Source organism: Schistocerca cancellata, chromosome 2 (assembly GCF_023864275.1).
Source record: "Schistocerca cancellata isolate TAMUIC-IGC-003103 chromosome 2, iqSchCanc2.1, whole genome shotgun sequence".
Lineage (NCBI taxonomy): Eukaryota > Metazoa > Arthropoda > Insecta > Orthoptera > Acrididae > Schistocerca > Schistocerca cancellata.
This window is the reverse complement of record NC_064627.1, coordinates 641,737,442-641,761,949: the sequence shown is the minus strand read 5'-3', so window position 1 is coordinate 641,761,949 and position 24,508 is coordinate 641,737,442. Positions and strand designations below refer to the sequence as shown.

The 24,508-nt window shown below is 44.2% G+C and overlaps 1 protein-coding gene across 1 annotated transcript in view; it reads right to left on the bottom strand.

Annotated features, from left to right (window-relative positions):
* LOC126147553 (neuropeptide CCHamide-1 receptor-like) overlaps positions 1–24,508 on the bottom strand; it is a 50,986-nt gene that overhangs the window by 6,356 nt on the left and 20,122 nt on the right. Inside the window, exons 3-4 of the mRNA XM_049915702.1 lie at positions 19,606–19,895; positions 12,037–12,273 (exon numbers count right to left, since the gene is read on the bottom strand). Of these exons, the coding sequence (XP_049771659.1) occupies positions 12,037–12,273; positions 19,606–19,895 (527 nt within the window). The remainder of the gene's footprint in view (positions 1–12,036; positions 12,274–19,605; positions 19,896–24,508) is intronic.

The window sequence follows — 24,508 nt, the reverse complement described above, 5'->3', positions numbered from 1 at the left end:
TAACTATTTACTAGCAATTTTGTTTGTTTGCTAATGACGAGCTTCATTCTAAATTTTACTGCCTTAGTAACTGTTCATTCTGGTGTTGCATTGCAGAGGCTTAAAGAATTTGCAATTTTAAGTATTAGCTTCACTCACTTAAAGTAGCATAAAATCTCACCGGCAAAACTAAAAACTAAAGATACTGCACAAATTAAGAAAGCGCAATTTCATTTATTCAGTATTTAGCTTCGCGAGTGACTTCTGCCAGCCTGTTAAGTGTCATATTTACTTAAATTCAATTCAATCTTTCAATAATTAATAGTAAATTACTTGCTGTTTTCCAAATTTTCCATTAAGTTACGCTGAGGATTCTAAAAATCACTTTTTACGTAAAAAGCTGTCACTTGCAATCAGTCGTATATTTCACCAGCAACTTCATTTAACTTTGCTTTTAAAACTTAGTCTTTCAAATTAGATACATGCGAACTCAGTCCTATCTGATTCATTTATTTTCTTGTGAACAGTTGTATTGTGGAAAAGCGGGACAACCTTCTGTTGTCACGCCACTAATTATTTGCTTGATTTTCTTTGCCATTACCTTTCTTAGGATTCTGGATATTCATTGCCCTAGTGGGGTGGCGACCGTTTAATTATCCTTTTTTTGCTAATCAGTATTTTTGTGTCAAATATTACGTGGTACTCTGTTTCCTCTGCGTGGTTAGTGAATGTTGCACTAAATTCCATCCATTTCAGAATTACACTCAACCACAAAAGAAACTGTTCTAAGTATGCGTATTCAAGGAAAGAGATGTTTAAACAGGTAGAATACGGCGCTGCACGTATGTAAGATAACAAGCGTCTGGTGCAGTTGTCAGATCAGTTACTGCAGCAACAATGGCGGGTTATCAAGATTTAAGTGAGTTTGAACGTAGTCGGCGCACGAGCGATGGTACACAGCATCTTCGGGATAGCGATGAGGTGGGGATTTTCCCGTACGACCATTTCAAGAGTGAACTGTGAATATAAGGAATCCGGTAATACATCAAATCTCCAACATCGCTGCGGCTGGAAAAAGATCCTGCAACAACGGGACCAATGACGACTGACAGAAGTGCAACCATTCCGCAAGTTGCACCAGATTTCAATGGTGGGCCATCAACAAGTAGCGTGCGAATCATTCAACGAAACATCACCGATATGGCTGTCGGAGCCAAAGACCCACTCGTGTATCCTTGATGACTGCACGACACAAAGCTTTACGCCTCGCCTGGGTCCTTCAACACCAATACTATACTGTTGAAGACTGGAAACATGTTGGCTGCCTTGCAACGTGCTGTTCAGAAGAGATCTTCACCCCCTCGACTCTTACGGATGTATAAACAGCCCTGCTGGACTCATGATGTCGATTCTCTCCAGCACTGCTTCAGACATTAGTCGAGGCCATGCCACGTTGTGTTGCGGGGGCGTTACACGATACTAAGCAGGTGTACGAGATTCCTTGGCTCTTCAGTGTATCTAAGCATGATCATAGCCTACATAACGTCACAAGTTTCTCCAGGTACACCATAGTCAGCTGAAGTCACTCACTGATGATACAGACCCGCCGGGCTACCAAATTGCAGATATTTTGTTTGCTACGTATCAACAGCGGGCTTAAGATTCATGCTATCTTTACGCTAGCCTTGGGACCGTCAACACCGAAATTGAACTGTTGATGACTGGAAACATGTTGCGTGGTCGGACGAGTCTCATTTAAGATTGTATCGAGTGGATGGACGCGTACGGGTATGGAGACCTCATGAATGCATGGACGTTGCATGTTAGTAGGACTGTTCAAGCTGGTGGAGGCTCTATAATGACGTGGAGCGTGTGCAGTTAGAGTGATCTGGAGCCCCTGATACCTCTAGATACGACTCTGACAGGTGACACGAACGTAAAGATCCCGTCTGATTAGTTGCATTCATTCATGTCCATTCTGCATTCCGACGGACTTGGGCAATTCCAGCGGGACAATGCAACACTCCACACGTGCAGAATTACTACAGAGTGGCTCCAGGAACACTCTTCTGATTTTAAATACTTCCTCTGGCCACCTAACTCCCAGACATGAACATTATTGAGCGGATCTGGGATGCCTTGCAACGTGCTGTTCAGAAGAGATCTCCACCCCGTCTTACTCTTACGGATTCAGGGACAGCTCTGCAGGATTCCTGGTGTCAGTTTCCTCCAGAACTACTTCAGACATTAGTCGAGTCCATACCACGTCACGTTGCGGCACTTTTGCGTGCTCATGTAGGCCCTACACAATATTATGCTGGAGTACCAGTTTCTTATATTCTTTAGTGTAATATATAATATAATATTCTAATACAGTTGTTAAAAATTCTCTGTATTCAAAATACTGGGTTTGAGCTGCTGGAGCACACATCATTCAGTCTTGATCGGGATGCAAGTGATTTTTACCTTCCTGATGCCATGAAAGGATACCTGCGTTTTTGCCCTATTGTGAGGTTGTGGAGGGGGAGAAACATTGGATGTGCACAATGCCCCAAGACCTCTACTAGAACGGAATAGGAACGCTTGCAAAAAGGAGGACCATATGCGTAGCGATTGAGGGAAGCTATGTAGAGATATGTCGTGAAAGACCCTCGGCAGTGTTTGGCAGGAAATGGCAGGGGCCCGTAGCAAGCGTAAGAATACAGGCGGTTTTTAAAGCGTGTTCTGAAGGCATTAGTTGCAGCAGAGTGCCCGCAAATGTCATTTGTTCAAAAATGGCTCTGAGCCCTATGGGACTTAACTTCTGAGGTCATCAGTCCCCTAGAACTTAGAACTACTTAAACCTAACTAACCTAAGGACATCACACACATCCATGCCCGAGGCAGGATTCGAACCTGCGACCGTAGCGTTCGCGCGGTTCCAGACTGTAGCGCCTAGAACCGCTCGGTCACCTCTGCCGGCTTCTCATTCGTCACATTCGGTTAACCAATATTTCTCGAAAACGGTATCTGTGGTGTCTCCGCCAGACACCACACCTTCTAGGTGGTAGCCTTTAAATCGGCCGCGGTCCGTTAATATACGTCGGACCCGCGTGTCGCCACTATCAGTGATTGCAGACCGAGCGCCGCCACACGGCAGGTCTAGTCGAGAGAGACTCCCTAGCACTCGCCCCAGTTGTACTGCCGATTTTGCTAGCGATGGTTCACTGACTACATACGCTCTCATTTGCAGAGACGACAGTTTAGCATAGCCTTCAGCTACGTCGTTTCCTACGACCTAGCAAGGCGCCATATTCAGTTACTATGTGTTCTGAACAGATAATATTGTTTCATCATTAATGGATTAAAGTTAAGTATGAAACTACTTACGTCCGCTCTCTGAATTCTCATTCCTTGTCATGTTCCAGACCTCACGTCAGTATAGTTCATCCCTCTTCACGCCAGCCTGCGTGAGCTAAAACGCGTGCATTTCGGCCTCCATTCGTAACACGGTGTTGGCTCTTCTGCCAACACAACAGTAACTTTCAAGAGTTCCCTAATTTTCTGTTTTTGATTTTTCATTATGACGTTACTGACAAGTCACGATCTTAGTAGCAACCCTTAACTTTAATCAGCTGCTCCGTACTTTTAATAAGGTCCCTAAACAATTGAGCCGCTAACGACAATAGGCTGCCTTAGCATTTCTGTAACATAAGCACTGCGATTTTCCAGTACACTTCCAACAAGTCTGTCCTCCTCCACGACCCAACTACTTGTTTCATATGTTCGGTCTGTTTCATATTGCTGGAACCTGTTTCGGCCAGAGTACTACATTATTTTTAAAGGATTATTACTATTGTCACCATTTTGTAAGGCTGTAATACTGACTATGTAACATGATTTCATTTAAAAAAATAGCTTGTCGCCCAATGAGGTGCAAGTTATATCTTGTGACACTAATGTCGGAACATCTTCTTCCTCACATAGTCTACCCACTGCATATACACTTGGTACTTCGTACCTTGCATCTGTGACAGTAAAACTGAGATGTACGTTTTTAAATATCTCGTGAAAATGCCTTCTCCGAATGTAGGTAGGTCCCACAATTGACCGGGAATTACTTCATTATTCACTTCGCAGTAAATGATCAAATGATTGACAACATAACATAACGGTAACTACTTAATGACTGCTACACTGCTGTGGTTACTACATACTATCATTATTATTTTTATTATTACTGGTACACCTCCCCAGGTGGCAGCACCTTAACAAAGCACTGTCCGTGCGGGTGGAGATCAAACGGTTCAAAAGGCTATGAGCACTATGGGACTTAACATCTTAGGTCATCAGTCCCCTAGAACTTAGAACTACTTAAACCTAACTAACCTAAGGACATCACACACATCCATGCCCGAAGGCAGGATTCGAACCTGCGACCGTAGCAGTCGAGCGGTTGCGAGTGGAGAGGTTTGCATACTCCGATGAGGCTGGGGTCAATGTCGGCGGTAGTTTAGCTGCTGATATGGTCACCCTTGCTGAACAGGCGCTGGCTGAGGAGTCAGACGAAGTGCGTCCTGCAACGACCTGTCATTCCTTTTCTTTCCCTCTCCTTTCCTTAAACGCAAGAGCGGATGGTTGAATTGAATAACTCAGAATCTCTTGCTGTCCTTAGTTATTCCATTCCCATCTTCTTCATGAGAAAATAGGAAAAACTCTGACGCGTGATGAAGGAAGGAAGCACTGATGACAAATTCTGGTCCTTCAAACTGAGGGTTGTGCGATGGATCAGTCACCCTCCCCCCCCCCCCAATCCATAGAAAAAGACAGCCAACTAAGGAACCTAATAATATGCCTCGGCTTTCGGATAGTTTTAAAGGAATTCCACAATGGTAATGAAAATGGACCTTGCACACGGCCTCCAAACAACAAGAAGATCTCATGGATATAAGACATCATAACAGTGATGTAGCATTACTTTCCTAATCAAAAGTAAAGGTACTGTTTGTGAATATCTGCTAGAGTTCATGCATTATTTTAGTAAAGAGGGTGAGCGTATGAGTATCTATCATTCTAAACGCACAGTCGCCAAACTATGTAACTTCGTGGAAAGCAGTTAATGAAATGTTCATATAGCTCAGTCTAAGAACTAAAGCAATGAATATAGTGATAGTGGGACTGCATGAAACTACTGAAAGAAGATTTACAATAGGTGTTGATAGAGACTACAGAAGCCGTACCAGGTGGCCAAGAAATGATACCGGCAGAAGGTTTTAATAGCAGAATAGGGAAAGAGAGAAATATTAAGCTATTGGAATATATGGGGAGGATGTTAAGAATAAGAATGAGAAAAGGCTGGTGGATTTATTGGAGCCGTATGGATTATGAATAGAAAATACATTCTTTTCTCACAAAGATATACATAAATTTATATGGTATAACTATAAAAGATCGTTGAAATCAGTTATTATTTAATCTTGAGTCAAAATGCCAATTTAAAAAATTCTGGATGTCAGAGTTAAGAGAGGGGCGGATTGTGGGAGTGACCATCGTTTGTTGGAATGTAAAATTAATATTCCCTATACTCTCTGAAGTAGTAGCGAAGAGAAGAGGAGGCAACATGCTGACCAGCCTGAGAGCATAAGATATAACTTGGACAGCTTAAAAGTATTTATACCACTAGAGGCTGGAGTATTAACTGCAGAGTCCAGAGAGAACAGTATAAGAGGAATATGAGTATATAAAGCCCATACATGAAGCAGCGAAAGAAGCCCTTGGAGAATACGAGGAGAAGATGATATCAGTTTGGTGCAATGCAGAAATCGCAGAGATGATTCAAAGGAATAAAAATAAGCTTATTTGACGTTCCTGAATAGAAGTGGCAGTCATAGTACATATACGTCACTAAATACAGAAGTATTAAAAAAAGAAAGAATAGGGCCTGGGAAAAAAGATGTGAATATATAGAGACGGTGATTGGTGGGGCTCGTAGTGCTGAAACATGGAGAACAATCACGTAAATGGGAGTGTTAACTAGTGATCAGTATTTTATGGATTTATTCCAGGAAAATCGGCATTTTTCACGTAGTCGTGAGGTGAGGATGCAATAGGAAGTGTAAGTCGCTCAGACGTAAAAGATCTTCAGCAAGCTGTGAGGGCTCTAAGATGAAACAGGCACTAGGATACGGATCAATATATCCAAAGCTGGTGAAGCTTGGTCCACCGAAATTGTTGGAGATGCTAAGGCGGCTGTAGGAAACGGTATTAAATGGAAAATGGAAAACATGTTACATATACCGGCGCATAAGAAAGAGTTACGTAATTACAGAAATAATTATAGTGGACTGGCACTGATCCCTTTCTTTGGTAGACTACCCGAAGGTACTGAAAGATTTGGTACAGAAAGAAACAACTAAAAAGCAGCAAGAGGAGCAAGCTGGATTCCAGACAGGAAAATCAGTAATGGACAATATCTTCACAACGAAACTAATATATAAAAAACGCACAAACACCGGACTAGAGACGAGTGTTGCATTGACTGACCTCCAGAAAGCATATGCACCCACCAAGAAACTGTTGGAAATGTTGAAACCGTTAACGTTAGATCAAAGGTTGCTAAAGTCCGTTATGAAATTATGTGAAAATAACACAGCGAGAGTAAGGATTTGGAACAGTTGGACAGAAGAATTCGGAGTGAATAAAGGTCTGCAGCAGTGATTAGGCTGTCACCGACCCTCTTTAGGCTGTACCTAGGAGCAGTCGTACAGTCTTGGCATAGAAAATATCAGGTTATGGTAGTGACAGTAGAGGGCAGCAAAATATTTAGTCTGTATTTTGCAGATGATCAGATTGCACTAACAGAAGCTGAAGATGATCCGACCTGTGTGATACGGAAGATTGAAGAGGAGTACAGTAAGGATAGCCTGAAAATGAACATGAAAAGAATGAGCACTTGGCTGTTTTAACTGAAAAAGTGAATAATTTGGATGTAGATGGAGAAGTAATTGTAGGTATGGAAAACGCAAAATATCTTGGGATATTATTCAATAAACAGGGCACAAGTAATGATGAAATCACTAGTAGAATTAATAAGGGACGAGCTGTAACGAGGGCAATAAATTCTGTTCTATGGAACAAAAGGATAAGAACAACAACGAAAAATGGAATATATAAGACTATGGTACAGAGGGTAGTTTTGTATGGAGCAGAAGCATGGGACGTTAATAAAAGAATTAAGAATAAACTGCTTGCCTCTGGGATGGATTACTTAAGACGAAGCTCAAACTGTACAGGGGTGGATAAAATAAAAAATGGTGTAACCCGATAAAGGATGAAAATGGATAGGGATATCTGTGACGACATCCAACAAGAATAGCTGATATCGTTTGGCAATGCGAATGGGATGCCTGAAGACAGAATACCAAATTGGATACTACGATAGATACCATCTCAGCGAAGAAAAGGGGGCGCCCACTATGCAACTGCCAAAATGATGTAGAGGAGGCAAGGGAAGACAGGAGTATGAACGTCTAGGAAAGCCTAGACAGAAGAAGGTGGTGACTGGTGGCGGAGAAGCGGCTCCAGCGGTGCATTATCCGCAAGAAGAATATTACTGCCACAATGCATTTGCAACCTGAAATTTCCGTCAGTCCAGATATAAAGAATCAAGAAATCAAGTGATTCACAAGAGTGATAAGTGCACATCATTCTACTTGGATGATTTTAAGCTGAGATGTAGGGTGTGGGTGAATTAAGCGTCGCTAAGGAGAGTATCGGTGCAGAAGACACATGTTTTGTAACAAATGTCTACCCTCATAATTGGTAGCTAGCTTTCTTTTGCCGAGAAGGAGTTGTAGGTAGCACTCGTTAAGCACTCAGAATTGCTTCATTTTTCCGTAGTTAGAAATCAATTGTCTCATTGACTCATCATTTCAAGGTTTAATAGAAAACCTACAAAAACTAAATACCTGTATTTCATCATTTTAAAAATAAAAACGTTCAACGAAAATCCGTTCTCATTCTAAAGTTTAGTTTAGTTACGTGCTAACGTTTATGGCAGTGCACTAACTAATATCTAAATCTCATTGTACTTAGTGCTAATGGTCTTGGAAAAGCTGGCAACCAATGATCCAGATATTTAAACAACCTGGCAATAATATTCTGTTAAATGGGAATACTGGTAAAATATGCGTAAGTGTAACTACACTAATGGGAAAAGAAAGTGGTACACCAAAACACCTTGACCGACTGCTATGAAATCGATTCTCCAGTATTTAGATGCCTGCAAGATATATGCTTGTGCCAAGTTACTGCTCAGTACAGAAGCTATCCATTTGTCTAGGTGTACGTTCATGGCGACTATACAATGTGTCAGATGTTATTAGAACTCTTCACATGGAGTGTTGTTATAGCACAGATTAGTAAGGGGTAGAGATTAGAAAAAATCATTGAAAATCATTCACATAAATAAAGATAAACTTAAGTCATTCGTGAGACAGAGATAGAAGCAGGAAGCAAGCCAGTATGTCATAAGCGGGTCAGGTATTCTACACATTACAGCACTGTCAGTCGGGTGGGGATATGCTTTCAGAAGAAGGAGACTGTGACAGGAAACCAAAGAAAGCGAGACAAACATATTCATTAGCTCGTAAGACATATTGCAAGAAACTCTATCTCTTTCAGAAGAGGACATAGCAAGAAACAGGTACAAGAGTTAACAATTTGTTAAGTTAATGTACCAGAATATGGAGGACACACGCGGTCATCACAAACTGAACCTCACTTTATAGCCTCACACCAACTTTCTACTGATTACAGAATTGTAATCATGGACTCAAGTGGTATTACAGATAATGCCATTGATCCCAATTATCAACTCAAGACAGGGGCCTGCTCTCCAGCTCCTGTCATGAGTTGATAATTGGGATCAATGGCATTATCAGTAATACCACTTCAGTCCATGATTACAATACTGTAATGAACCTAACCTATGTCTTTCATGCTCTGTGAACCAGCCCAAGACGCTCTCCACGTGATGGCCTTTACCTAAGGAACTTCCTGCTTCTCACTGCCTACCATCTACTGATAGAAAAATTGACTGTCTTCTGACATCACATTGCAGGTTACTGCTAGCACTGAACTTCAACGTGAAAACCACAAACACAACCTCTGGGTGTCCTCATTCGCGTTCAATACTCAGATGCCTTCAGGTGCTAAATCCTACTAGGGGTTCACAGGAAATCAACTGACCACATGATTACCGACACCACATATGTTACATATGGGTCATTAAGGGTCATCGTAGAATTCAGAGTGAGACTGAAGACTCTCAAGCAGCCAGCCTGAGTACATTTTGCGTTGGGTTAACGACCATGCCTACTCGCCAGCAACTTGCCCTGGCACGGGATCGCTAAACCTCACCAGCGCGTGAAGTCTTGTAGCTAACTGGACAGACACCAGCTAGAATTCAACATCCAGCTGAATGAGCAACATCCAAAGCTGGAGAAGAAGAACGACGATTTGTAAACATTGGCAATGAATGATTGAAATATAATCTTATACTAACTGTAGTTGACACTTCAGGGTTTCCCAAAAGCTATCCTGACTTCACACAGAGGTGTCTCCATTGAGCCCTTTGTAGTATACAATACTGCCCGCTCAGAGGACGTGCGTGGGTTAGTCGTTATCTTTTGGAGTCTCTTAAAGGTCGAAACATGGGCATGAGGGACATAGAAGCATCATAAAGGCAGATCGCACAGAAACTAACTGTGGGGCAATGAGTGCAGAATGAGTCGTGTCGTGAGGGACTACGGACGACAGTGTGGCAAAGAAAGTAGGCAAAGACACTTCTGTAAAGACTAAACCATGAAGATAATTCGACTGGCTCTCACGGACTGACGGCAACAGCTCAACCCTAGGTATAAATTACAGGAAGAATGTAACCACGAACCATCGAGGTTTACTGAAAGCTGAGTTGAGATCTCGACTTGGTATGCTTTTTTTAGCGTCATCAAAATACTATATACAATGGAGACTTGCATGACGAAAACGAGATTTCAGTTTGACACTGAGTGGCATTCTATTATGTTCGGTATTGAGTTTCGCTTCAGTTTGTGGCTTTCACACCGACGCCATCGTCTCACTAGAAAACCTGGTGAAAGGTCACAGGAAGCAGCAATTGTCAAGATGTATACTTCCCTAACTTTTGGAATCGTATTGCTAACACATTCTGTGGTTTATGTAGTTTTCAACATGTTTTAGCAAGGAAAAAAGCACTGATATTGCTGTAACTCCAGAGGAAGATGTCTGGCTAGAAAGAATAAAAATTGGGTTTGTTCAAGAGAGATTTGTAGGGAAATGCAGACACAAGAGTTAACTTCAACCTCAAGATGAGTAAAGAACAGGATTCCGTAGTTGTTGAACGCTCGCTAGTATGTTGTAAGAATGGTAAAACCTATGGTTCAAATGGCTCTGAGCACTATGGGACTCAACTGCTGTGGTCATAAGTCCCCTAGAACTTAGAACTACTTAAACCTAACTAACCTAAGGACAGCACACAACACCCAGCCATCACGAGGCAGAGAAAATCCATGACCCCGCCGGGAATCGAACCCGGGAACCCGGGCGTGGGAAGCGAGAACGCTACCGCACGACCACGAGATGCGGGCGGTAACACCTAATCTACATTACATCTACAGTACTTTATTGATCTGTGTACTGAAGTGCATATTATTGCAGGATAAAAGAAACTGTAATTCACACGACAAACGCATTGAGGAATATGGAGATTCTTGTCTGACCTGTCCAGCACCTTAATTTGTCACTCACTGAGCAGGTCTCAAATGGGATGGAAGGAGGTGTAAGAGGGGCGTTCAGTAAGTAATGCAGCACTTTTTTTTCTCTTCTAGTTTCGGTCGAAAAAATGCAGAATTTTTCAGGGACGTCGTGGAATATTCCCGCTTGAACTTCTACAGTTTCATGAAGTTCCGAAACATGGCGGCGCTATACGTATCCTTCAAAATGCCGTCTGTAGCGCAGGTGCGTTCCGAGCAGCGAGCTGTCTTTGAGTTTCTTTTGGCAGTCAACCAGTGCATACCAGATATTCACAGACGCTTGTAGAATGTTTAGGGAAACCTGACATTCAACAAAAGCAGTGTGATTCGTTGGACGAGGCGCCTCTCATAATCGCAACAATGTCCGCTAAGCAGTCCTACCTCCCGCGTACAGGCCGGCTGCACCTGGCTGTGACACTAATTTGATCACAATCAAACACCTCGCTGCCCAGCTGGACCCGAGAGGTACGCACAAAATTTCATTGGATTGTTCGTCTTCATCCGCCCTACAGCCTGTTTCTCGCACCTTCCGATTTCCGTCTGTTTTGTCCAATGAAGCAATACATCGACAATGGTACTGTGTGGGCGTACAATCCCTCCTAGTAAGGTGGCGTAAGGCCACCGCATTGAACGGATATTGTGTTGAAAAATACGTTTTGTAGCAAAAAGAATGGGGAATTACATGGTGTATTGTAATCCTAGATAAAACCTAAATGCTTTCAGGAAAGAAAGAGATGTGTTGCATTACTTATTCAACGCACCTCGTACTTTTGCTCCAGCCTGCAATCTTCATCACATGACACAGAATTTGGACGTGGAAAGGTGTGGAATTCCTTAAGATGACATGTCACTACGAATATAAGAGTGTATATGTGTCCAGGAGCGTCACACCTAATAGAGTCGTTGATGATTGACATCATATCCGAAAGTAATGAACGTTAAATAATTTAATGCCCATTGCGTGATGAACATCTCCAGAGAGTTCGATAAACATAGGCAGTGTTTCATGGTGTAACACTTTTCGTTTCCCTTGGTGAAATCCCTTGCTAATTTGAAAACATTACTTTGAATGCCTTAGAAGCATCTTTCCTTTAATAATGATACCGGTATCGGAGCACGTTGTGCCCAAGGAAGATTAATCGAAGCCGAAAGCATGCTTCCTATTTCTAGCTTGTTTGGTGTGTCCTCGATTATACTAAATATACATGCAACAGAATAGCCAGACGAGGGACCACGAAGACCGTACCTGCGGTGGTAGTAGCCGGAGAGCCCGATGCTCCTGCTGGCGCTTCCCCCGCTTGCCGGGGCGCGGCGCCACCGGCACATGAGGTAGCGGCGGAAGTGCTTCCGGAAGGCTCCCGACACGCAGTACAGAGCCACCGGGTTCACGCACGAGTTGGCGAACGACAAGCAGAAGCCCAGGATGCGCAGCGTGTGCCACCAGTCGTTGTACTTTTTGTCCGCGTCCTCCGTCATGTAGAACCTGGAAAGACAGAGCAACTAATGAGTTTCTTCCGTAAGGTACCAGTTCCCTTGTAAATTCATGATGTCCGTAGGACTGATGAATGATTTAGGGCAACACAATAGTGAATGGTTGCTGTAAATATGTCCTCACTAACTCACATGTATGTTTTTACAAACAATATTCAACGCCTGATTTTCCACAACTTTTAAAAACATGCTAAAATCGTGACAACGCGAAAATGTTCGCTGCTTACTCTACAGAGTCAACTACTAGGTCTATTCACAAGTTTGAAAAAGAAAGTTTCCGTCCTGAAGCTAAGGACATTTTCCGTAAATCTCTTGTATATGAATCATCGTTAAATTTTGGAGAACATACCGCTATGTAATATATAAGAAACTATCAGCAGCCGGCCGGTGTGGCCGTGCGGTTAAAGGCGCTTCAGTCTGGAACCACGTGACCGCTACGGTCGCAGGTTCGAATCCTGCCTCGGGCATGGATGTTTGTGATGTCCTTAGGTTAGTTAGGTTTAATTAGTTCTAAGTTCTAGGCGACTGATGACCTCAGAAGTTAAGTCGCATAGTGCTCAGAGCCAAACTATCAGCTTCGATTGCGGTAATGAAACCAACCTTTACCTATTATTCAGCCCAAGTAATTGAGCCTTATTCAGAAGATAAACCTGCTTCTAAAATATGTCTACGAGGGCATGGTCTAGAAATAAAACTGAAACAGCCTGAACAGGGGTAGTCACATTTTAAAGGCTGTTTTAGTTTTATTTCTAGACCATGCCCTCGTAGACATATTATAGAATCAGGTTTATCTTCTGAGGAAGGCTGAATTACTTGGGCAGAAACCAAGGTAAAGGTTGGCTTCATTACCGCAATCGAGGCTGATAGTTTCTTACATATTAGATTATCACGATTGCTGACTGGGCTGACGTTGAAAGTACTAAAATACCGCTATGTAAATGATAAAGCGTTAAAATATCTGTACACTAAGGTAACAAAATTCATGAGGTATCTACTAATATCGTGTCGGACTTCCTTTAGCCCGGAATGGCCGGCCGGAGTGGTCGTGTGGTTCTAGGCGCTACAGTCTGGAGCTACGGTCGCAGGTTCGAATCCTGCCTCGGATATGGATGCGTGTGATGTCCTTAGGTTAGTTGGGTTTAATTAGTTCTACGTTCTAGGCGACTGATGACCTCAGAAGTTAAGTCGCATAGTGCTCAGAGCCATTTGAACCATTTAGCCCGGAATAATGCAGAAACTCTACGTTGCATTGTTTCAGCAAGTTGATGGAAGTCCCCCGTAGAAATATGACACGGTGCTTCTAAAGCTGTCTGCAACTGCGAAAGTGTTGCCGGTGCAGGTTTCTGTGCACGAAGTGAAATAAAGTTCTACGATATACATGTCAGACGATCTGGGTGACCAACTTATTCGCTCGAACCATCCAGAATGTTCTTCGAACCACTCGCGATTAATTGTGACCCGGTGACATGGCGTATTTTCATCCATGTTCTCCAAGTCAACGATCCGATCAGTTGCACCAGCGGACCCAGTTCATTGCATTATGGAGCTACCACCAGCTTGCACAGCGCCATGTTGACAATTTGGTTCTATGGTTTCTTCGGGTCTGAACCACATTCGAGGCATACCATCAGCTCTTACCAACTGAAACTGGGACTCATCTCACCAGGCCACGAGTTTTCAGTCATCTAGGATCGAAGCGATGTGTTGACGATCTAGGAGAGGTGCTGCAGCAAAGTTACTTGCGTCGGTGGTTTTCTGCCATATCCCATTCACGTCAAAATTCACCACGCTGTCCTAGCGGACATGTTCGTCGTACGGCCCACATTGATTTCAGCAGTTATTTCACGCAATATTCTCGGTACGCTCTTGACACTGTGTATATCGGAATATTGAATTCCATAACGATTTCCAATATGGAATGTTCCCTGCGTCTAGCTCCAACTATTGTACCATTCACTGTTGAAAGTCTGTTAACTCCCGTCATGCGGCCACAATCGCGTCGGAAATATTTTCAAATAAATCACCTGAGTACAAATGACAGCTCCGCCTATGCACTGTGCCCTTTTATTACTTGTATATGCGATACTACCGCCACTTGTACATATACATACTGCTATCTTACGGCTTTTGTCACCTGAGTGTGTATCACATGCACATGAAGAAAGAGCTATCAAGATCCACCACAGGAACATAGAACACCCTCATCGGAAACGGCATTTGCCTGATGTCAGACAGGTGCAGTGGGTGTCGTAGCTAGCGCCACAGAACAATATTTAAACATAAAGTTCGAAATGATGGAAAGGCGCGAGATTTTGTTAAGTGCTTACAACAGATGTAAATCCATGCCAGAACGAAATGTAACTGTTGGTGCTACGCTATGTTTGGCACAACTGTGAACAACCGTGAAGAAAGATTAAACAGAGCATTAGAAATGCAAATGGTGATATTGCACCATATTTGGGAAGTCCGTCAACATCGACGAAGACAGACTACGTTGTGATAGACGTCAGAATAATTGAATAATATTGAAAGAGCAGTGCCGGACTAGCAAGGAAATCTGAACGCCATGACAAATAATCCATGGTAGCCAAAGGACCTGAAGACCTTTGTTGACAACTTTTTATCGTCAGATGATATCGATGTTGAGATGAGGTGCCTGACTTGCTGTAACGATCAAGGGAAGCTCTCTATAAGCTGTCAGTCCTGGAAACTGGAAATTTGTGGTAAGGTCTTATGGGACCAAACTGCAGAGGTCATTGGTCCCTACGCCCTAATCGAACTTACGGTATGGATAACACAAACACCCAAGCCCGAGGGAGGACTCGAACCTTCGACGCCCAAGACCGCGCGGCTACCCCGCGCGGCGTCAGTCGTGGTAAAGACGTCCAACAGTGACATTCATTGTTCACTAGTCTACATGTCTTCAAGGGTTGAATGGGTTGTACTATTTTAACATGTGATTTTCTTAGCAATGTACACATTCTGTGTATTGTATTTCTTTGTCTAGTTCTTTTTAGTTATGAAGAATCTGATGGAACATTCGGTATGTCAAATGTATGTTCTAATTGAACTACTTCTCCTCAGTGCATTATCCCAATTAATTAGACTGCACGATATATGATACTGATATTATTTGCAATTTATATATCGAGGTGCCTGATAATGAGTAGTGGCTGTCTAAACTGCTAGCATTAATAATAGATTTTAATTGACAAGACGTTGGTTGGTTTTTTAATAGTTTATTGAGTATGCTGAGTGTCATAGATACGAAAGTATACGATCCAGTCGCTTTAATGTGCCCATCGGCTATGTTCGACGTCAACGTGCAATAACCACTCGCAGCTAGCAGGCGGCAACGCTATAAGTAGAGGGTATATGAAGACTGTAGAGCGGATGAAGAAAACAGGGTAATCGATGTCGTAATGCGGAAATTTATGTACCGTCCGAAATGGCATGATCATTGGCTTTCGGGCCAATAGTGCAAGCATTTCCGAAAACGCGAAGTTTGTAAACTGTTCGCGCGCCATTGTGGTTCAAGAATACTATGCACGGTAAGATGACGCTGTCCAAAACCGGCGCCGAGGCAGCTATGATGCGCCACAAGCGTTAGCGACGGCTGCGAAGATTTCTACGGGTGAACGGGCGTGGAGGTGTTGAACAATAGACTGCCCAGATGAGTGAAGAGGCTACCTATACAATGTGATCAAAAGTATCCGGACACCCCCAAAAATATACGTTTTTCATATTGGGTACATTGTGCTGCCACCTACTGCCAGGTACTCCATATCAACGACCTCAGTAGCTATTAGACATCGTGAGAGAACAGAATGGGGCGCTTCGCGGAACTCGCGGACTTCGAACGTGGGCAGGTGATTGGGTGTCACTTTTGTCATTCGTCTGTGCGCGAGATTTCCACACTCCTAAACATCCCTAGGTCCACTGTTTCCGATGTGATAGTGAAGTGGAAACGTGAAGGAACACTTACAGCACAAAAGCGTACTGGTCGACCTCGTCTGTTGACTTACAGAGACCGCCGATAGTTGAAAAGGGTCGTAATGTGTAATAGGCAAACATCTCTCCAGACCATCACACAGAAATTCGAAGCTGCATCAGGATCCACTGTAAGTACTATGACAGTTAGGGACGGGGTCAGAAAACTTTGATTTCATGGTCGAGCGGCTGCTCATAAGCTACACGTCACGACGGTAAATGACAAACGACGCCTCGCTTAGAGTAGGCCTGAGGGTCGTAAACACTGTACAATTGAACAGTGGAAAAACATTGTGCGGAGTGACGAATCACGGTACACAATGTGGCGATCAGATGGCAGGGTGTGCGTATGGCGAATGCTCGGTGAACGTAATCTGCCAGCGTTTGTAGTGCCAATAGTTGCGTGGCACTATCACTCACAGGCCTACATTGATGTTTTAAGCACCTTCTTGCTTCCCATTGTTGAAAAGCAGTTCGGGGATGTCGATTGCGTCTTTCAACACGCTCCAGCACCTGTTCATAATGCACGGCGTGGGGCGGAGTGGTTACACGACAATTACATCTTTGCAACGGACTGGCCTGCAGAGAGTCCTGACCTGAATCCGACAGAACACCTTTGGGATGTTTTGGAACGCCTATTTCGTGCCAGGCCTCACCGACTCACATCGATACCTCTCCTCAGTGCAGCATTCCGTGAAGAATGGGCTGCCCTTCAGCATCTGACTGAACGCATGCCTCCCAGAGTGGAAACTGTAATGAAGACCAAGGGTGGGCAAACACTATATTGAATTCCAGCATTACCAACGGAGAGTGCCACGAACTTGGAAGTCATTTTCAGCCAGCTGTCCAGATACTTTTGATCACATAGCGTCTCGTCAACGACCGTTCAGCAAACGTGCTGTGTATGGGCCTCCGTAGCAGGCACCTGGTACATGCACTCATGCTGCCTGCTTTTCGTCACCGACGAAGGCTGGAATTTGCACGCCAATACCCCGTGCACTGCCGACCAAGAATGAGAGTGTCCGCACATTCCAACATTGCAGGAGTCAGACAACTTGCGGGAGATCTGACAGGTTGCCACAACCTTGTTGCGATGATGAGAGACGCCTCGCCCAACGAACCACCTGCTTTTGTTGACTGCCAGGTCCCTGTGGACAATCTATAAGCGCCTATGAACATCTGTGATTCTCTGGTTTTCAGCCAAAAGAAACTCAATTGCAACTCTCTGTTTGGAACGCACCTCCGTTACAGACGCCATTTTGAGGGCTACGTATAGCGCCGCCAACTACCGGAATTTCATGAAACTAATGAGACTATAGCGGCGGAAGCCTTTAGTGATAAATATAACGGTCTCACGTGATAGTGATAATAGTAATGTTCTTTTAAACCTACTTTGGTGTCACTGACTGAGACACAGTCGAACCCTTTTCTATTTACTGCTCATAAAATGGCGTCTCTCTCTTTCTCTCTCTTCTCTCGCCCTATCTGTCTCTGTCCCCCCCCCCCTCCCCCACACAAAGACACACAAACACACTGCAGTTAAAATGACGTCTTAAGAATGGCATCGGATATGAAAAGTAGGAAGACAGAACGCGGATGCAGCCCGCGAGACGACATCGCTCGTCAGAATAGCGCCGTTGTAACGTATTAAAAGCTACACTACTGGCCATTAAAATTGCTACGCCAAGAAGAAATGCATATGATAAACGGGTAGTCAATGAACAAATATATTATAGTAGAACTGACATGAGATTACATTTTCGCGCAATTTGGGCGCTTAGATCCTGAGAAATCAGTACCCAGAACAGCCACCTCTGGCCGTAATAACGGCCTTCATACGCCTGAGCATTGAGTCAAACAGAGCGTGGATGGAGTGTACAGGTACAGCTGCCCATGCAGCTTCAACAGGATACCACAGTTCATCAAGAGTAGTGACGCGTATTGAGACTAGTCAGTTGCTCGGCCACCATTGACCAGACGTTTTCAATTGGTGAGAGGACTGGAGAATGTGCTGGCCAGGGCAGCAGTCGAACATTTTCTGTATTTAGAAAGGCCCGTACACGACCTGCAACATGCGGTCGTGCATTATCCTGCGGAAATGAAGGGTTTCGCAGGGATCGAATGAAGGGTAGAGCCACGGGTCATAACACATCTGAAATGTAACGTCCACTGTTCAAAGTGCCGCATATGCGAACAAGAGGTGACCGAGACGTGTAACCGATGGCACCCCATACCATCACACCGGGTGATAGGCGAGTATGGCGATGACGAATACACGCCTCCAATGTGCGTTCACCGCGATGTCGCCAAACACGGATGCGACCATCATGATGCTGTAAACAGAACCTCGATTCATCTGAAAAAGTGACGTTTTGCCATTCGGGCACCCAGATTCGTCGTTGAGTACACCATCGCTGGCGCTCCTGTCAATGCAGCGTCAAGCGTAACCACAGCCATGGTCTCCGAGCTGATAGTCCATGTTGCTAGAAACGTCGTCGAACTGTTCGTGCAGATGGTTGTTGTCTTGCAAACGTCCCCATCTGTTGACTCAGGGATCGAGACGTGGCTGCACGATCCGTTACAGCCATGCGGATAAGATGCCTGTCATCTCAACTGCTAGTGATACGAGGCCGTTGGGATCCAGCAAGGCGTTCCGTATTACCCTCCTGAATCCTCCGATTCCATATTCTGCCAACAGTCATTGGATCTCGAGCAACGCGAGCAGCAATATCGCGATACGATAAACCGCAATCGCGATTGGCTACAATCCGACCTTTATCAACGTCAGAAACGTGACGGTACGCATTTCTCCTTCTTATTCGAGGCATCACAACAACGTTTCACAAGGCAACGCCGGTCAACTGCTGTTTATGTTTGAGAAATCGGTTGGAAACTTTCCTCATGTCAGCACGTTGTAGGTGTCGCCACCGGCGCCAACCTTGTGTGAATGCTCCGAAAAGCTAATCATTTGCATATCACAGCATCTTCTTCCTGTCGGTTAAATGTCGCGTCTGTAGCACGTCATCTTCGTGGTGTAGCAATTTTAATGGCCAGTAGTCTAAAATGGCTCTGAGCACTATGGGACTCAACATCTGAGGTCATCAGTCCCCTATAACTTAGAACTACTTAAACCTGACTAACCTAAGGACACACATCAATGCCCGAGGCAGGATTTGAACCTGCGACCGTAGCGGTCAGGCGGTTCCAGACTGTAGCGCCTACAACCGCTCGGCCACCCGACCGGCGCCAATAGTGTAAATTAGAAGCTGTGTTGCCACCGGAGCTGAGTGGCCCACCGCATAGGCCACCTTCCAACGAAGCCGACGGTACTGACCATATCATGAAGACGTGCAGCGGGAAGAAGCAGACGGCGAAGACGGCGACGAAGGCGAGCACGACCTTGGCGACCTTGCGCCGGGCCCGCACCTGGCGCGCCTGGCTGCAGTGCTGCGGCATGTCGCGCGTCGAGCGCAGCAGGTGGCGCGCCATCAGCGCGTAGAAGACGGCGATCACCGCCAGCGGCAGCACGTAGTACACCACCATCTTGGCCAGAACCACGACGCGCGCGTACGCCAGGTCAGGGAACGGGTAGCAGATCTCGATGCTCACCTTCGGGTTCACCACCTGCACATAAACGCAAGCGTCGTACGTTGTCACCGGTACATTTTCTGTAGCAAGATTGCGACTTTCTTCCGCTATAGCCAAACTTCAAGAGCTATTAAAACCATTTCTCCAATTTACACCTTGGAAAATGAGCAATATATAATGCATAGTGGACAATGTACGAACTACTCTGAAACGGTCCCACATGAATCTCCCTTCATTAACACATGAATCACATTATATAATGTCTTGAGGATAACAGTTGTATGGTCTTACATCTATGGACTGAATATTTTGGACAATAGTTCCTGATGGTAAGTGTCTCATCTTGTTACACTGTCATCAAATGGATGATCAGGGAATTGTCAGATGTCATCTCTACTATCACTGGTGTTGTCCGTAGTGCCTATTTTAGCAGACATGATTCAATGCTAACACAAATATGGTCAAAGGAAAAACATGTATTGGTCATCAGTGAGCCGTGCCTGCTTAGGGTGGATTGACCACCACAAACGGAAACGACTACCATCTTGGAGAGCCTATGCCATAATGTGAGAATCGCATAACATGGCACATCCTACTGGTTACCTCTCTAATAACACAGGACTGGCAAAAACAGACTATCCGTCGTTCTTAAAATACAGGCTGCGGCAGCGTTCATAGTAGGATATTAAAAACACACCATCTGGCAGTAACTGTAATTTATTTATTACCTCTTATGTCAATCAATGAAGGTATGCCATTTACTAATGTGTAAGTCATTGTCCATTGCGTGGATTACTTTTTGAATATTACTCCTGTTAAATGATGCCCCCTCAGTGAACGCTGTCGAAAGATGCTGCAAGACTTCGCTCTTCTCCAATTACGTGTGGTCGATGTGGATGTGGAACAATTATGGTTTTAACAAGACGGAGAGACCTCGCATACAGCCTGAATTTGCATGGATTTCTTGCGACAGACATTCCCTGGCAGGATAATTTCCCGTTTTGCTGACATTTCCTGGACGCCTCGCTTACCTGACCTTTCATGTGCAGACTGTTTCCTTTCGGGCTTCCTGAAGCAAGAAGTGTTCCGAAAACACTGTGCCACCATTCCTGAGTTGAAGGATCGCATCAGAACGGCCGTCGGCAATGTCCCAGGGAATACGTTGGGCCGAGCTATGGAAAGCTTCCAACGCCGCCTACATGAATGTGTTGTGCAGAGGGGGCATCATCTGACAGGAGACATATTCAAAAAGTAATCCCCGCAATGGAAAATGATTTACACAATGGTAAATGGCATACCTTTTAGTATTAATTGACATAAGAGGTAATAAAGAAATTACAGTTACTGCCTGATGGAGTGTTTTTAATATCCTACTATGAATGCTGCCGCACCCTGTCTAGTGATCTATTCAGTATTGAATTAACAAACGCCAAAAGCGTGCAGGCATTGTGGGATGTGGCTTACGATACCATGATAGTCATGTATGCAGCTGCACTGTACAGGGTGGTCAGAAACAACCTGAAAATCTTGTAAGGCTGTTACAAGGTAGGTTGTCCTGAGTGTGAGAAATAATTGTTAAACCGTGCAGCTCCCTGCGTGCACGAATTAAAGCAACCTGCCAGAGACAGTCTCCCCAAACGGCTTCTTCGTTTGATTCCCTTGAACAGAGCGAACATAGCTTTTACTCACCTAGCTTAATTTCATCACTTCGAAAAACGGCACACTTTAACAGGTAATGAGCATACGAATAAGTGGTAACTCAGGGATCCACAGAAGTCTGTGCATTACCGTATTTTAGCGATCTTATGTCTGTGCGTTGCTGTATGTTAGCACGTGCAAGCTTTCCAACTCCGCGCACAACGACTTGATTGGCTGTAGTGAATGCTAATGAAATTGGAAGCGGTGCAACGTATCGAACTTTTTTCTGAACAGTTATTTCTCAACACGACCTACCCTGCAACACCCTTACAAGCATTGTAGACTGCTTCTGATTATCGTGTATGTTCTTGTTCCACGTCCCAGTTCCAATAAGAAAGAGCGCCTAATCTGCTGAAACGTGCATATTGCATCCACAATGTCATTTTATGCTCAACGTAATGTAGAAGTACGACGTTCGAAACGAAGAGATGGAAGGAAATTGCACCGGCAGACCATCTGTGTCCAATGCAGAGGCTTCATCAGAGAAAAGAGTACTCGAACCAAGTAAATCAAATCGCCACAGTGCATTATCTCTCAGTCGTTTTGCAGTAGTATTGTATTTATATTCATGTTTTGCCTCTGTTACTAAATGTTAAGTGATGATTATTCTTCATTTTTGATAGAGTGTCCTCGTAGTTTCATTATGGTGATGCAATTACAACTGGTATGAAAATGTTGATATGTCTGAATATAAATGAAAGTACCCCAGTTAATGAACAACAGAATTCCTTCATAATTGTGTTTCCCTTCCTTGGTTCATAAGCCTGACGAGGCCCACCACTATACAGTCACTTATACCAACCGCCTGATTCCAGAGTAGCACTATACGAACTTCATCTCAAGAGTGATTCACGTCCTAACAGTGTCGTGCTCGAGACAAACAATCTCAGAAATTTATTCCTCAAATTAAGCCTATATTTCGTACTAGTATATTTCTTCTATGGTGGAATGCTTTGTCTAAAAGATAAGGAGCAGCAGGAAGAGGCCATCACACTGTCTGACTTCTGTTTTAACCTAAAACTTCTAGAAATTCCACTCTAAAACAGTTTAGAATAGACCTTGGCCAGCACTCGTACAATACGGCGGGCGAAAGTCAGGTTGGTATTACACAGCTGACTATGCGTCTCCAAAGAAGTTGCAGTAGTATTGTATTTATATTCATGTTTTGCCTCCGTTACTAAATGCCAAGTGATGGTTATTCTTATTTTTTGATTGAGTGTTCTCGTAGTTTCATTATGGTGATGCAATTACAACTGGTATGAAAATGTTGATATGTCTGAATATAAATGAAAGTACCCCAGATAATGAACAACAGAATTCCTTCATAATTGTGTTTCCCTTCCTTGGTTCTTAAGCCTGACGAGGCCCACCACTATTCAGTCACTTATACCAACCGCCTGATTCCAGAGTGAGTGAGAGATCTCAGAGTGGCACTTACACCAAATAGTCTCACTTGCTTGATGAACATACATCAATATCTTTCTTTCCCTATAGTTTGCGTCCTCAAGTGCTGTCTCTAAATCCCTGATATACTAACGCAAGTCCAAGAATCCTGGTCCTTCTTTTATTTAGTGTTACACACATATTTCTTTGTTCAGCGATCTGTGAATATCCTCCTCATTCCTGAACTTACTCGTCCGCTTAAGTTTTTGCATAATATCATCTCTCAAAGACTTCCATTCACTTTTCTAGTTTTGCGATAGTAAGTGATTCACGTCCTAACAGTGTCGTGCTCGAGACAAACAATCTCAGAAGTTTATTCCTCAAATTAATCCTATATTTCGTACTAGTATATTTCTTCTATGGTGGGATCTCCTGTTTTCCTTAGCTGGCCCCTTTACATCCGTCTTCATTCATCCGTCACGCCTCTTTTGCTTTCAAGAGAGAAGAATTCCTTAAGTTCGACTATTATGACGTCGCCTACATTGCGACCGTCTTTTACAAAGGCTTCGTTTGAAATTGAACAGGATGTCCATAACAGAAAGCTGCAGTGCTGATATCGGCATCTGCTACAATATCCAATCACATTAACGTAACCTCCTGTCAAAATCCTGAATAACCAAAGTTTCCAGCGCGAACCACTGCGAGACCAGCAGGAAGAGAGCCAATGGGGCTCTAAAGGTACTGGCAGGGATTTGGTGTCATGACGACTCCAGTGCAATGGGCAGTTGCACTAGGTTTCTCGGCTGAGGATCCACGTGGTCACACAAAGTTTCCATTGGGTTTAAATCCGGGGTGTTTGGTGGCCAGGAAAATACAGGAAACTCATCCTGGTGCTCTTAGAATCACGCAAGTGCGCTGCAAACTGTGTGGCACGGTTCAGTGCCCTGCTGGTAGATGCCATCGTGCCGAGGAAGAACAAGGAGGAGGAGGAGATTAGTGGTTAACGTCCCGTCGACAACGAGGTCATTAGAGACGGAGCGCAAGCTCGGGTGAGGGAAGGATGGGGTAGGAAATCGGCCGTGCCCTTTCAAAGGAACCATCCCGGCATTTGCCTGAAGCGATTTAGGGAAATCACGGAAAACCTAAATCTGGATGGCCGGAGACGGGATTGAACCGTCGTCCTCCCGAATGCGAGTCCAGTGTGCTAACCACTGCGCCACCTCGCTCGGTAAGGAAGAACAAACTACAGGTAGTGGTGCACATGGTCCCTAAGAATAGATGCATAGCTGTGTTGATCCATCATGTCTTCCAGAATGAGGACATCATCCAGGGAATGGCACGAAAACATTCCCACTCCATAACGCTCCCTCCTGCGGCCTGGACCCTTGCTTTCAGACGGTTCACGCACTATACTGCGAACGGTCACTTGCCCAATAGATCATAAATGGTGTTTCATCTGAAAAGCCCACCTCTCGTCACTCACTGAGCGTCCAGTTGCGGCATTGGTGTACATATTCCAGGCTTCATCACCGATGAACAGCAGTTAGGTATGGTGTACGATCCAGGCG